The sequence below is a fragment of the Balaenoptera borealis genome (assembly GCF_965194805.1).
Source record: "Balaenoptera borealis genome assembly, chromosome: 21".
Classification (NCBI taxonomy): domain Eukaryota; kingdom Metazoa; phylum Chordata; class Mammalia; order Artiodactyla; family Balaenopteridae; genus Balaenoptera; species Balaenoptera borealis.
Window position 1 is genome coordinate 15,493,555 of NC_138880.1, and position 15,303 is coordinate 15,508,857.

Below are 15,303 nucleotides of genomic sequence, written 5' to 3' on the forward strand. Positions count from 1 at the left end.
GTTAGGTCTTGATGGTCGTGGCTTAAATGTCCTGCTTAGAGAGATGCTCTGAAGCTCCACCTAACAGTCATCGAGACGTACAGTGGTGCTCCTGCATCGTACGCAGTGCAGCCCGGGTTTGAACCTAGTGCTCGCGTTTGGCCTTAAGAAAGCACTTACACCCTGATGCTCTATTTCCTCATCAGTAAAATGAGTAGTGTCTGAGGGGCTGAGACTGTACCTCAAGGTGCTGGGGTATAGCAGATGCACAGATCTGAGATATCCTTCCCTCCTCTACCAGATATCCTGCACCAGATCTGAGAATCCAAGTCAGATGAGGTGCAAAATGCTGGAGTGTGCGTTAGAAATGGTGGGAATTCTAGAGAAGAGTTTCTAGAGCAGACTTTTTTTGCTTATGCTTCTTCAATGAAATTAAGACTTCCTGGATGGTCAGTTTGCAAAACAAGAGATTTCTTCCCACTTTCCCACCCACGTTGGTATCACCTACGGTTCCTTGCCTAAACTCCAGCTGTGGAACGAGTTTCTTATAATCCATGTCACCCGAGTTTTCAGGCTCTGGTCTCATTGCAGAAGGGACTTGAGGGTTGTCTTGTAACCCAGGCTTCCTCGTCCTCTGAGGACCCTTCTGGGCTCTGAATGCAGGTGGTGTTGACCAAGTCGCTCGCTGTCTCCTCAGGACTGTGACCCCGAGGAGCTTCGCTGTGGCTCGAGGCAGTGGCCCTGTGCCAGTGGAGACCAGTGCGTGCCTGAGCCCTGGCACTGTGACGGGCAGGGTGACTGCAGGGACGGCAGTGATGAGGCCGGGTGTAAGTGCAGGGGGAGAAGGCAGGTGGCTTCAGAGGGGCGCCTGCCGCTTGCTGCGTCTGGGTGTGGGAACCCAGCTCAGCGAGCAAATGCTGCAGGACCTGAAATTCATCCCTTTGCCAGGATGGAGGCATCCTGATTGTATGCACGGGAGAGAGCCTTGCTGTGGGAGGGATGTTTGGCGGGGAGCGGGGTGTGGGGGGGTGGTTTGACTGTAAAGGTAGAAATTCATCCTCGCCAGGCCCCCCGGAGAACTGCGGGAGTTCCGAGTTCCAGTGCCGCTCCTCTGCCTGCCTGGACCTCAGCCTGGTGTGTGATGGGAAGGAGGACTGTGCCGACGGCTCCGATGAAGGCGAGCAGTGCTCGTCGTCCGTGTGCAGCCAAAGACAGTGTTTCCACACCTGCTACCCATCCCCACGTGGGCCTGTGAGTTGCTTCAGTTCCTGTGCTCTGGCAGCTAGAGACTCGGTGTAGGGAAAGGGGCGCTGTCCTCATTCAGGATGTCTGCTCCCTACGCTCTGAGTCTCACACGGCAGAGCCGTGCTGACCCATCCACCCGCGTCCCTGTGCTTGAGCCTTTCTGCTGAGTCCTGTCTAGCGCCTTTCCTATCTCATGTCTTCTGGAACCCTAGTACCCGGCTCCAGAAACTCTCCTATGGTGGTCCTTCCCATGCCACCTATGAGCGCCGGGTGACATTTAGGGTGAAGCAACAAGTTTTGGGGGGATTGTCCCAAGAGCCAAGCAACTCCCCACCATGTTGCAGCTCAGGAAATTGAGTACATACCCATGTGGAAGTCCTTTCCGTGTGGGCATTTAGAATATGACTTGCCCTTCAATGGAGGACTGTCCGTGTTCTGGCCTGGTATTATTGGGTGGCTAGACACGGTGAACTTGATTCTGATGGGCAAGTGGAAGAAAACCGTGCTGATGTCTGGTCCTAGTAACATCTCTATTGGCAGAAAACCAGTTCAGTGAAGTCTACGAGTCTCCTCACTTACGGATTCTGCTGGGGTCTGGGCGTCCTGGGATGAACTGGGCACCTTTGTTAACTTGGGGCCCCTGGTGGTGGCAGGGGTGTGGGGTGTGCGCAGGAGATGGAGAGAGTGACTGCATTCGAGATGAAGTCGGTTCCAGGAACAGTTTGAGTTGCTGACATCGATTGTATTGCCGTGTGCTTTTTATTTCAAGGCTGAGGTCCTTTTATCAATATTGTACTTGTCTTCAGAAAGTCTTCATGTTTTCCAACCTCTCTCAGGTATGTGCTTGTGAGCGAGGCTTTGAGCTGAAAAGCAGTGGCCGAATCTGCGAGGATGTGGATGAATGCCAGAGACTGGGTGCTCAGCCTTGCAGTCAGACCTGTATCAACACCAAGGGCTCCTATAGCTGCACCTGTCATCCTGGCTACTCACTGGAGCCTGATGGCCATACCTGTAAAGCAACAGGTAAACTGGAGCTGGGAGTATCTCCTAAGCTGTGGGTCGAGAGTTTGGAGGTCCTAAATCGTCCAGGAAAACCAATGCACATCTCTCTTTCTTAGGTCGTAAGTGCTCCTACCTGCTTTATCTGTCTTCAGAACAAGACTTGCACAATCCCAAAGCTCCCTTTTTATACCTCATATTTCAGACTGAATTCAAGTCTGAAAGTATCTACCAATAAGGCATTATTATAAGAAAATCATAACTTGAACCTCTGTATGCATGGGTCAGCCTTACCAGAAGTTAGAATAAATATCCAAAGCCCTGAAAAGCACTTCTTTCCTACCCAACTACCCCCAAATATTTCGTTGTAAATGTGGTTTTCAATTTAAGCTAATTATGCCTTTATTCTGAGTATCTTCAAACCATGGGTATTAGCTTAACCATTACATGAAGGAAAGAACTACTTAGATGCCAGCTAGATGGTTTCACAGCCTTGGCAATGAGAAGGCAAAAACTACTTTGTCCTCTGATTCCTTAGCAGTGCTGGGTTCACTGTTCAAACTCCTTAAGAAAGCAGTTCTTTTTTGACAGGTACTGAACCGATCCTGCTTGTGGCAATTCAGTTTAAGCTACTCCTCTATGGATTGAGGAGCTTAAAAGAAGATATTCTGGCAACTATAGACAAGAACCTGATTATTTTCTCTATTGACTATGACTTAGTGGATCAGAAAGTCTTCTGGACCGATACCAGTGCGGAAAGTATTAGATGGATAAGCATGGACACGACGAAGAAAGGGACTGTGGTGAAAGGTATGCCCCCTTATAGAGACTCTCATCTTGCCCTTACTAAATACATGTAGCATGAAAAATAAGATGAGTGGCCATGAACTTTCTAAACATTGGTTTATACCTCCTTAACAAAAAGGGATCAAGCCTTGCTAGTTGCTTAGAAATGAGAAGATGCGTCTCAATAGATATGGAGTCCAACGATAAGTCAGTGATCATTACTCGTAATGGTCATCTTCCTCTACAAATAGTACTTTGGGAACATTTAAATGAAGACTGCTCTGATGGAGATGCATCTACCAGTTGGAAAATGAATTAACATGGCATGCAAGTCTGATGCCTGTGAGCTTCAAGCTTGTAAAAACCTATAATTTAACCTAAGTACACATGTTGAATGGTTTCCTTTCTTCAGGAATAAGGTCAGACTATATAGCGGTTGACTGGATTGGGAGGAATCTCTACTGGATAGATGGGACAGCTGGTCAGATTTTGGCAATTCAGTTGACTGCTGTTTGGAGAGGAAAATCTGAGTACACGATTGTCCTGGACGATGACTTGAACCAACCACGGTCTTTGGCTTTAGATCCCCTAAATGGGTGAGTCCAGGTGTCACAACGCCTGGTCAAGTCTGTTAAGTTTGTTGTTCTTCTTTAGTTCTACTTTGGTTGTGTTCCCTCAACACAGAACGAGTGAATAGAAACCTTATCTGACTTTATTTTAGATCTTGTGACGATGTGAGTCAACCATACATAGTCGCTTTGAAAGCTCCTGGAAAAAGTCCTTTACTTCAGGAAAGTGAGATGTAGGTGTGCTCACTTCGTGGCTCATCTATACTTTCTTTTGCTAACATAAACAAACATACCTCAGAGTGGAAAATTATTATGGCTTTAAAATGGCAGGAGGAGGGAGAATGAAACTAAGGATTGTGTTTAATTTACAGTAATGTGATTGGTGGTGGTGATGGGGGCAGAGTAATTGGGTGTGTGGGTGGAGCCTGGGTTCTTTTGTCTAGAGCCCTTCCCTCTGCAAGGGCCAGGAACTTGTAGACAGCATTTCCAACTTGTCTGAGCTAAGCCCTGATTGGGATGGCCATGTGTATCAAATGTAAGAACAAGACAGAGCAAAACTCGGGATCCAGAGGTGACCCAGATCAGCTACCTTCCCTCTGCTTTTCTCACCTTTTCAATACCTCCAACCAGGAATCTGGTAACGTAGTTCTCAGGAAATTGGCAGGAGTTTCCTGATGCATCTAATGACTTGTGGCCAAGAATGAGTTCTGAGGCACACATCTGCACGTGGAACTAGCCTACTTGCTAGCCCAGAAAAGATTGGCAGGTTCCCAAAAGATTGGCTAGCCCAGAAAAGACTGATATTTTCCAGGCTAGGGACTAATATATTTCTTAGACTTTTTGCACAGCTGTCATTATAGATATTTTATCCCTAAATGATAAACAATCACCATAAAATTTCAAGGAAAACATTTTACCACCTTACAAATTATGCTTAAGGCACAGACCAAGTTTAATTTTGAGGGAAAGAAATAATTAGGCTGTAAATCAGTGTTTTAAGGAATGAACTGATGTTATTTTCCATGAGGTAATACTTTATCTCAAGGCTGACTTATCCACATAGGTTAATGTACTGGTCTGAAATTGGAGGAGAACCTCAAATAGAACAAGCTGGAATGGATGGGAGCAGCAGAAAAATACTCCTCAATCAAGGTCTTGGCTGGCCAACTAGCATAGCTCTCGACAAGTTGAGTTGGAAGATATTCTGGTCTGATGACAAATTTCACTGCATTGGCTCTGTCAATCTAGACGGTACTGGTATTAGCGTAAGTGTTCTTTTGGTATTAGGCTTGTGTGAGATGTCATGTGCCTTGTGTAAAACTCACCCCGGGAACCTCACCATCACCATTTTAGATGTTGCAGCTAACACAAATCAAGAGCCCCTTTTTGGTTGCTGTGTTTGAAGATGAAGTCTTCTGGTCTGAAATGAAGACGAGAACAGTACAGCGCATGAAAAAGACGACGGGCAAGAACAGGGCTGTCCTCATCAAGCGTTTGGAACAGCCGTACGGACTTAAGGTCTGTAGTTTACGTTTCAAAATATCCCCCTGATCCTCCCTGGAAAGGCTATGTGTATGAGCTGCCCAAGGACAAAACTGTAGTGACATCCATCTATAATGACTAAAAGGCAAGACTGAGCCACTTGCCATTTTGAAGGATTCAGCAATGCATAGTGACATTTAGCTGTTTTCTTCCAGATAATACACGAAGTGCTACAGCCCAGGTCTTCGAATCCTTGTCTGGACACTGGATGTTCTCACTTGTGCCTTCTGAGCCCGCAATCCAAGGGAAGCTGTCGTTGCCCAGTTGGACTCCTGCTTGCAGACGATGGCATCAACTGTGTTCCACTCAAGGAGTCTGCGTTTCTGTTCCTTGGGTTGCCCACAGTTATCATGCAGGTACTGTCCTATCCTGTCACATGTCTGTGCTTGGGCCTCAGTCTGTTTCAGACTTTGAGTAACTTGAATTCTCTTGAATTCAAGAGAATTCCCCTTGGAATATTCTTCAAATGCAATTTAAATTTGAATAGTCAGTGTGTGCTGGGAGCTATGATGACCAAAATAAGGTAGCTATGAAATGAAGACCACTTCTACTCAAATTCCTTAAGAAATGCTTAGTACCTCAGAACACAATGAGGTTAGGAATCTGACAATGTGCTTAACTAGGTTGAGTTGTCCAAGCACCTAGCTGATGATGTAGAGTAATTCCAAATACAAGCAACTCGGCTGGGTTCTAGCCTAGGGGGCAAGTACATTTTGTGAGGGAACTTTTCTTAAATCATAGGAGGATAAAAGGTACTAACAAGCAATTTACCCCTACCTTCTACCATCCAGAGGACTTGTCCACTTCGGCATTTTAAAATGACAAAACATATTTTGGGGTTGGAAGACCGACTTCAGTTTCAGTAAGATCTTAAAAGTGGAATCTCATTTAAAGAGGAGGGTCTTTAACATGTGAGTGTATCAAATCCACATGTTGTACACTGTAAACTTACGCAATGTTATGTCAATTTTATCTCAATAAAAATTTTAAAAATTAAGGGGAGGGCCTTTCACAGAGGAGTAAATCTTCAAAGCACATGGATTCAAGGAATTTTAAGTGCTTGAAGCTCCAGGAAGGGAGAGAAATATGATCTGCTTTTAGACAATAGACTATATGAAAATCTGAATTTAAGTATCTTAACAGCAAGATCAAGATGAAGAATTAAATTAGACTCAACTGATGCCATCCACTTAATTTTTTTCCCATAGATTTATCTGAAAAATCTAGACGCTTCAGGAGGACAAGCAACTTTACCAGAACATAGGCTTCTTCCCTTTACCAATGTGAACCAGCTTGCATCAATGGACTACCTTGTCCAGGAGAAGGTACTCTACCTGTCTGAGTTGAATAAGGGTGATATCTGGCTACTGAGGCTCAAAGAATCTGGAAAGCTCTCTTGGAGGAAAATCATATCCGTGGAGGGCACAGTGATTGACCTTGCTGTGGACTGGTTGAGTGGACACATATACTGGATTGGCAGTGAGAATCCTTACATCAACGTAGCTTCCTCCAAAGGCCAGTATGCCACGGTCTTGCTCAGTGAAAGTCTTTACCGCCCAACCTCTGTCGTGCTCCACCCCCCGACTGCAGTCATGTGCTTTGTGGACCTGGGTCCCCAGGATGATGGTAGGCGTGGCTCCAGCATTGAATGTGCCTCCATGGATGGCAGCAAGAGGAAGGTGCTCTGGCAGAAACCCCAGGTCCCTGTGGGCCTGACCTTTTCTGATGCAGGGACCCGATTGTACTGGGCTGATCCTGGTAAGCAGTTATCTTCTACACCCTAAATCTGAGTGTGAGGGACCCTGCCAGAGAAAGAGATGTTCTGCTTTCTGGTCTTCAGCTATAACTTCAAATAGCTTTTAGGTCTGAGTTTACATTTTCTGCACCACCTTCTAAACAAATACAATCATTCCCCATCCTGAGCAGCATATGGTAGCCCAGAGAGTCTTGCTGTTGCCTTTTGGTGAAGGAATGAAATCAAGAACTTAACAAATATGCATGAGCAAATCTTTGTGTATTACTGTTAGAGTAGAATAAATAAGAACTGGTCTTCAAAAAACGCATGGCAGACAGTGATCTCCTGGAGGGCAGGCAGGACAAGACATAAAGAGCTACAGGATGGAGTACAGCTGTTTGGGCTCCGAGAAATTAACTGAACCTCTCCTTCTAGGGAGAGGACTCATAGAAAGTATTCAACAGGATGGCTCTAGATACAGACTAGACCAAAGAGGAATTCAGGGCCTTAACCTCTTTACGTATGGCCAAGGCATGATGTTCTGGAGCACAGTGGATGATGGTAGGTCTTAATTCTACAATTGATTGTCTTTGTGAGCTGAATTAACTACTGGGTATCTAAAGCAAAGCTGCTACTGCTTAGCACTGAACTTTGGCAGTGTCTTTCTTTTGGAAGAATAGCTAAGCAACTTCCCTAATTTAACATGTATATGTTAATAGTGATTCTGTGATTTAGAGGAGCTTTTACTTATTTGGTTATTCTTTATATACGAATATGCTTAATCCTGTTCTGCCTGAGATTTCTGGCTGTCATATGAGGCTCCTGGCTTTGGAGGACACCGGGGTATGGTACAGACAGAACTGGGTCAGGAATTGGAAATAGGTGGTATAACTGCTTTGTCAGTTAGTAGCTGTAACACCTTACCTATAACATGAAGGAAGTGTACCTGTCTCAGTTGACTAAGTACACATGAAAGTACTAGGTCAACTGTAGAGCATTCTATACTTGCAAGGTATTTCTAGTATTCAAAGAGATTGTCTAAACCACAGTACTCTAGTATATTATTTCTGACTAGTCTAGATTTGGTAAAACTGGAAAATGCTGCTTAAAGTAAATCTGTCTCTTTATATTTCCCAATATTGGTCCATTGACCAGTTGGGCTGGTCTCGTGAAAATTGCAAAAATAAGTTGTCAGATCCTACCCCAAAGATGCTAAATTATTAGGTATGTGGTGAGACCTTTACCATTTATTTTAAGATCCCCTGGTGACTCTTGTTGCAGACAAGCCATTTTCAGAAATATTGTTCTGGAGCAATGTTTAAAATCATTATCCATCAATTGCACGAGCTGCATTTAGGTGTCTCGTATCCTAATTTTCTGTCTTTATATTTGGATGTATATCAATGTGCTGGACGTAACTTCCACCAGACTTTATTTTCAGCAAAGCCATAGAACTGTTTTTTATTGATCTTGAAGTTTCTTCCCAGAAACAAGATTTAGAAAAATGCGTGTCTCTTCTTAAAACTCTTGTTATTCACCTGGAATTTTTGCAGATGAGTGACAGTTTTCATACTGAGCAATGGTCTTTGCCTAGGAAATGGTCATAAGATAAAATTTCACTTCTGTTAATGATTGTTCACTGGCCTTTGTTTCAGCCCAAATCAATAAAGTTTGGTACAGCAAAGCAGAACTTTCAGAAAACCAGTGGTTCCAAGTAGACCAGAAGATTGTGGATTTAAAAGTTTATAGTAAACTTAGCCAACAGGGTAAGCAACCTTGCAGTGATTATAACAATACTGAAGTCTACTGAACTTCCCCATGAAGGGATTGTTCCATCCTGCAATATCTCCTTGGAATATCTTTGTGTTTCCCATTAAAATATTTCTCTGGCACATTCCTGTAGATCTGCATAACTCTCTTATCTTTATGCATTATGTATGGTCTGGTTCTGGTATATAGCTAGTCCCGCTACGGAGCTAGTAGACACAATGGTGGTAAGGATGTTGGGCTGGGGTTTGGTATACTTGGGTTCTAGTTTAAGTTCTCTTACTGTAGACTGAATTACAGCTGTGATATAATCAAAATACCCTTTTAGTTCCAAAGTGAAACTGGTCTTCATTCTACTCATTGTCACTTGTATCTACTTGTGATGTTAACTTTGAAATATCAACTCCAGGTGCTCAGATGTGTTTCTCCACCTTTCTTATAGACACAAACGCCTAACTGAGTGTGTGAGGAGAGTGATTCTGGGCTTAACATAGTAATAGATGAAATCTGTTCCTAGTTGAGATAAACACCAACAATAATTAGTGTTAAATAGTTAACCATACCTATCACTACCACATATGATGGGTGTATTAGTCTTAAGGGAGTGCTGCTCCACTGGTTGGCTTTTGAAAGCTAAACTTTATAAACCAGTACGAGTCATGCTTAAACTCCTGAAGTCTTGGCTTTGTGGGGAGAACCTTTTTAGAATTCTTCAGTGTAATAAATGGTCATCCAAGTGATGATGATCTGTCACTTACTTCTGAGAACCAGAAGGAGGGTCCCTGTCACCTCTGAAGTACATTTTATCTTCAATATATCCATAATCTATTCCAGAATTCCTGGAATATGTCAAGAGGTAAAACCTCACTAGAAGTCAAGGCTTGAGATAGAAGCCTTAGATACAAATGGCTGACTTAATCAGACTCCTGTCCCCCACCCCCCACCCCCCACCCCTAGCAACCACCAATCTGTTCTCTGTATCTATGACTCTTAGAGGGATGAGAGAGACCACATCCTCCATGTTCTCATCTAAAGAGAGCTTTATCTCTAAGGCCCTTCTAGTTCTGATGTTGGCTACGTGGTGCAAAGGGAAAAGAGAACTTACAGTGGATCTTGGATGGACCAGAGTTCACCTCAATTTTTCTTAAGCTGGTCCTTTGAACTCCTGGCCTTCTAAAACCATCCTTTTCCATGAAGAAGAATCACCAATCACTTGGTACTTAGTTGGCTAAAACGAATTAAATTGAAAAGCTATCTACTCTGGGAAAAAACATCTGGGTCCTCTAACTCTGATAGTCTATTTGTAAGCTTGCAGAAGACCCTTCTGAAATAGTCTAAATCAATATTTTTTTGGGGGGGGTGGGGATCCACAGGTAGTAACCGTTGCTCAAAAGACAATGGAGGATGCAGCCATATCTGTTTACCAAACCCGGAAGGACAGACTTGTAAATGTCCCAGTGGGTACTACTTGGCTGACATAAAGAAATGTATTGAAGCTGTCCGATGCTCTGCGCCGTCACAATCCTGTAAGGATGGTCAGAAATGCATTTCTGTGGCGCAGGTTTGTGATGGTCGTGCTGACTGTCTGGATGGATCTGATGAAATGGACTGTGAGTAACTCCTACCCAGGACCCACCATTGGTCACCATGGTGATTTACCTTTAGTAATATCTAATTCCACAGTGTCCCTCAAGATTTTATCCTTTAAACTGTTACTTCCTTCTCACTGTGTACTCTTGAAACTGAACAATATGAAACGTCTAACTGTGGGCAATTGGATATAGATTATGTGGACTCTTTGTGAAAAGCTTATGTCCCTGATGATTTGGTGTTAGGGTAGGCTGTATGACAGTGTGCTCCACAGAGCTCCACAGAGCTCAACAGTGTATTTTGTCTGAAAGAGCACTCATCTAACCCAGATCTGATTCAGTCCATGGAAATTGATCACAATAGTGAGCATCGCCTAGGGGGTAAGCAGTTGGGCAAACTATTTGACTTGTCTTGGTTCCCCCTTTTTAATGTGGAAATAGCACTTTCTATCTCATAGAGTTGTTAAGGAATCCAAGAGAATGTGTAGAAAGCTGTCATATTAGTATATAATATGTATAATTATATTATACATATTATATATGTATAATATTATATATTAGTATATAATATTAGTATATAACACCGTCATGTTAGTACTTAAATGCTAGCCTCAGATGGTTGTTACAGAAATATTGTTCCAAATCGTATCTTCATGGGAAGATGTCACCGTGGCCAGTCAACTGAGTGACCATAATACCTAATTCTGCTGGAACCACCAGCTATATAGCCCCATTGGTATCAAAGTCCCCTTCGCTGTAGAGTCAAAGAGACAGTGGACTTGGTACCGAAACTGGTCATAACCAGTAAAGGAAGAGATTTGGAAAAGGAGCCCTACAGTGAAGAGTTCTCCTTGACTTCTCAACTTAAATTCTTGTTTCCCTAAAACCTGAGTAATTGGAAGACCACTTATTACCTCTAAACACTTCATCTTAAATAGGAAAGATAAGGGATTTTGATTCCCAGAGTTGATTCTATTTTTTAGCAAATAAGGGTGGTTTTGTTGAAAAGTCCTGTGTTGGCAGTGACTCAGGATTGGGGGTAAATGAGTGAGAAATTTATCACCTTTACCCTTTAGGTTAGGTTAGGTTTCTGGTTTAAAATGAAACCAGAAACCTAACCTAACCTAGCCTTCTCTTGCTCTTCCATTCTTGATGACCCGGGCCCAAGTATTGACTCTGCTTCTTAATGATTTCACCCTGACTTTTACATAAAGCTTTTTTGGGGGAAATGGCACTGGGTGTATAAAATTAGGCTGACTTCCTCTGGATGTACCCTACCATCAAGGACCCTAAATGCCCAGGAGTGAAAATCCTCCTGTGATGCCAGCTTAGGGCAGAGGCAAGAAGTAGTTTTTTTGCTAATTCTGCTGTTTTCACTCCTGGTACTTCTGTCTTCCATGTGAGGAATAATACTTGTGCCAACAATGATGGAGAATATGGTGAAATGCCTTAAACACAAACTTAACTATTGGATTCCTCTTTGGTTAGAACCCTGTTGCCTACTCCCTGCTTTATGAGTGCCCCTCCCACACTGCCACCAAATCTGGTTCAATATTTGCAACTTGTACATCTTGATAAACCTAGTTTACTTGGACTCAAAAAATTTGAAATATTTACCAATAAACTTAATCCTTTTAGTCTGGATATTTACTACTTCGATCTACTACACTCATCCTTATAGAGTAAAACATTTTTGTAACTGGTGGGATCTACCTTGGCTAAAATTCTGCATACCATCATTTGAAGACAGATTGTTATGATAGACTACACTGGTCCTGAAACCAAGTATTTTAAGTGCCTTAAGATATGTAGTTTTTTATCAGCTTTTAATAGTTTTTTGTTTAGCCAAAAGTAATGGTAGTGATCATGATTTCATAAATTCAAACTTATCTGGTTAAGTTCACTACAATTCTTGTTCTTCTGAAATAGTTCTTAATTGACAATGACAAACTTGTGTATATACTCACACTCACACCTACTGTTTTTGTAGGTACCTATCCACATAAAACCCATTCGACACCAACACCTAAAATGTCAGAGGCTGGAAAAAGACTGACACCAAAAGCTGCCCAACCTCTCCAGGGTACCAAGTCTACCAAGGCTAAATTCCCAGGTCCAGAGGCGATGAATTATCCTGTCAGAAAAACGCTAACCCCTCTCATGCCTGCTGTAGAGAGCAAGACTCCAGAAACCAAGGAAGGAGTTCAGCCCAAGGACTCACAGAAGGGAAAACTTCTGCTCTGTAGCAGTGATTTCTGTAATGGGAGGGGAATCTGTACAATGGAAGGAGAGCTGAGAAAATGCAGCTGTCTGATGGGATACGGCGGAGAGTTCTGTGAAGAAGCAGCACGTAGACCTGCCTCTGGCCACATGGCCCTCAGCTTAACCATAGCCCTGTCAGCTGTTCTGGTCATTCTGGGAGCATTTGTATATTTCAGAAGAGAACACAAATTAAAACGGTGAGCAGCTACTAATGTCCTCATGGGAGAATTTTATTCCAAAGAAGGCTTATTAAATAAAATTAAAACAAGATTAACGAGGTTGGAGATATGAATCCACTCTAGAAATCTGCCCTCTGAGAAAAGATCTGAGCAACAGAGCCTGGATGCTGACCTGGAAAAATCATACTTGGGACCATCTCTTTGAGTGAGACCTGGGACAAACAATGTTGTAAGGGGTACGTGGCATTTATGCAGATAAAATCTGCCTCAACAGCAGTCAGTGACACAGTCTCAGGGATGAAGTGAGGAGAGTCCCCTCCAACGAGGCAGAGTTAGGGCCAGTGACCATTTGGAGGAAAAACTTGTTAGGTGTGTTAGTTTGCTAGGGCTGCTTAAACAAGTACCACAGACTGTGTGTCTTAGACAACAGAAATTTATTTTCTCACAGTTCTGGAAGCTGGAAGTTTGAAATCAATGTGTCAGTGGGGTTTGTTTCTTCTGAGGCTGAGGTCTGCTTTTCTCCTTGGATTGTAGATGCAGACTTCTCCCTGTGTCTTCACGTGGTCTTCTCTCTGTACATGTTCATGTCCTAATCTCTTCTCCTTATAAGGACACCAGTCCTATTGGATTAGGGCCCACCCTAATGACCTCCTTTTCACATAATTACTGCTTTGATGACCCTATCCCCAAATATGGTCACATTCTGAGGTACTAGGGATTAAGACTTCAACATATGAATTTTAGGGGGACACAACATAGCCCTTGACAGGAGGTGAAATAAACTCATGAGAGATTTAAGGCAAAAGCATAAAGTTTTGTCTAAGAGCAAGAGTCATTGGGTTAAAGAAACAAACAAGAATAACTCAAAAATGATTGAGTAAGAATGATGACAAAATAAGCTTTAGGAAGATACACTAACTGAAGAAATTGATTAGATAAACATATTGGCAAAGGACATTAAGCAGCCTACGTACGGAGAGATGTTACAGAGATGACCGAAATCCTTAAAAGTTACATTTCCTCTGTCCAGCCTTCACTTTGCAGACTGAAGAAAGGGCCAGGAGAAATGATATATCTTTGCCTAAAGTAACACTGGTCAATAGCCAACTGGTTAATGTTAAGATGAACTGAGGTGCTTCCCTTGGGCTTCTGACTGTCAGTCAGGCCTGTCTTCTACGTTAACCTGCTTTCTTAACTCACCTGTGTCCAGTTGCTACTTACCTGTTTTTGGATTCAGTTCTCACTGACTCCAATTTCCTAGTTTCCTCTCAATTGAGAAGATGTGTCATTTTGGAGGTTAAGTGAATGCCTAGTAACAAATCATAACTGACTCAAGTACTGGCCATTCTAGGCCAGTTCTTTGTTAAAGGGACATTAAAATAGGGCATAGTTCCCATAACAACTTTTGATAGGGGATGAGTTGGCCATTTCTAACCATGTCGCATTCCCAGCTTCTACCTTAAGGAACAACTCTTTTGACTTTCTCTGATTTCTAGAAACAGTACAGCATCATCAAGGAATTTGACCTGCCATAAAGAAAATGACCAAGAAGAGGAGAATCTAATGAATAGTGAGACTTTTGTCAATGAAGCTTATGATGAAGAGTTATGCCTGGGAACTGTCTTTGAGGAAAACAGGTGGTGAGATCCAGTCACAAAATGCCCCTTCCAAAAAATCCTAGCAGGGTGAAAGTAGGCAGTGTTAACTTAAAGAGCTTTTTGTTATTGGCGAATGATGTTATCATGTAGACCAAATAAATGCTCAGTAACTTTTTTGATTTCAGATTCTGTTCAGTCTCTAGTTGTTCAAACCAAAGTGAAACATACATGAAATAGTAATCAAGAAATTTGGCTTTTGGTGGACTTCCAAAAGGAGTTCAATACTATTGTGGGGTGGAGTGAGGTGTATTCAGGGTTAGTTAACATTACCCTTAAAATTTATGTCCCTCCCATCCCGTGATCTCTGCTGACTTCCACATAGCTCAACCACCTCTATGTTTTTGCTTTGTTTTAATATAATGCGTATTCTCTAATTTCAAGTCTCTTTTTCTACAGGAATTGTTAACCTCTTTACAAACTGACTAACCTGACAAAAAAGGAGCTGAAACATCTCAATAAAAACTGTTTATATATTTCACTGTGTACTGTTTTAACTTCTGTAACAGTTTGTGGTAAATGGTAACTTCATATTAAAATAACTGCTTTTTATTTTTTTAATTTATTTTATTGAAGTATGGTTGATTTACAATGTTGTGTTAATTTCTGCTATACAGCAAAGTGTTTCAGTTATACATTTACATACATTGTTTTTCATATTCTTTTCCATTCTGGTTTATCACAGGATACTGAATATAGTTCCCCGTGCTACACAGTAGGACCTTGTTGTCCATTCATTCTCTATATAATGGTTTGCATCTGCTGACCCCAGACCCCCAATCCCTCCCTCCCCCACCGCCCACCTTGGCAACCATAAGTCTGTTCTCTATGTCTGTGAGTCTGTTTCCATTTCATAGATAAGTTCATTTGTGTCATATTTTAGATTCCACATATAAGTGATATCATATGGTATTTGTCTTTCTGACTTACTTTACTTAGTATGATAATCTCTGGGTCCATCCATGTTGCTGCAAATGGCATTATTTCATTCATTTT

At 42.4% G+C, this 15,303-nt stretch overlaps 1 protein-coding gene across 2 annotated transcripts in view; it reads left to right on the forward strand.

Annotated features, from left to right (window-relative positions):
- Positions 1–14,783, forward strand: part of LOC309619607 (low-density lipoprotein receptor-related protein 2-like) — a 38,356-nt gene extending 23,573 nt beyond the window's left edge. Inside the window, exons 19-33 of one of the 2 annotated variants that reach the window (XM_082374905.1) lie at positions 677–806; positions 1,046–1,230; positions 2,061–2,247; positions 2,815–3,033; positions 3,422–3,605; positions 4,642–4,843; positions 4,932–5,096; positions 5,276–5,476; positions 6,329–6,878; positions 7,291–7,416; positions 8,511–8,621; positions 9,996–10,232; positions 12,202–12,670; positions 14,149–14,292; positions 14,707–14,783. In XM_082374905.1, the coding sequence (XP_082231031.1) occupies positions 677–806; positions 1,046–1,230; positions 2,061–2,247; positions 2,815–3,033; positions 3,422–3,605; positions 4,642–4,843; positions 4,932–5,096; positions 5,276–5,476; positions 6,329–6,878; positions 7,291–7,416; positions 8,511–8,621; positions 9,996–10,232; positions 12,202–12,670; positions 14,149–14,292; positions 14,707–14,716 (3,120 nt within the window). In that variant the 3' untranslated portion in view covers positions 14,717–14,783. The remainder of the gene's footprint in view (positions 1–676; positions 807–1,045; positions 1,231–2,060; positions 2,248–2,814; positions 3,034–3,421; positions 3,606–4,641; positions 4,844–4,931; positions 5,097–5,275; positions 5,477–6,328; positions 6,879–7,290; positions 7,417–8,510; positions 8,622–9,995; positions 10,233–12,201; positions 12,671–14,148; positions 14,293–14,706) is intronic. The other variant, XM_082374906.1, reaches the window with a different exon arrangement.
- The last annotated feature ends 520 nt before the right edge of the window (positions 14,784–15,303 follow it).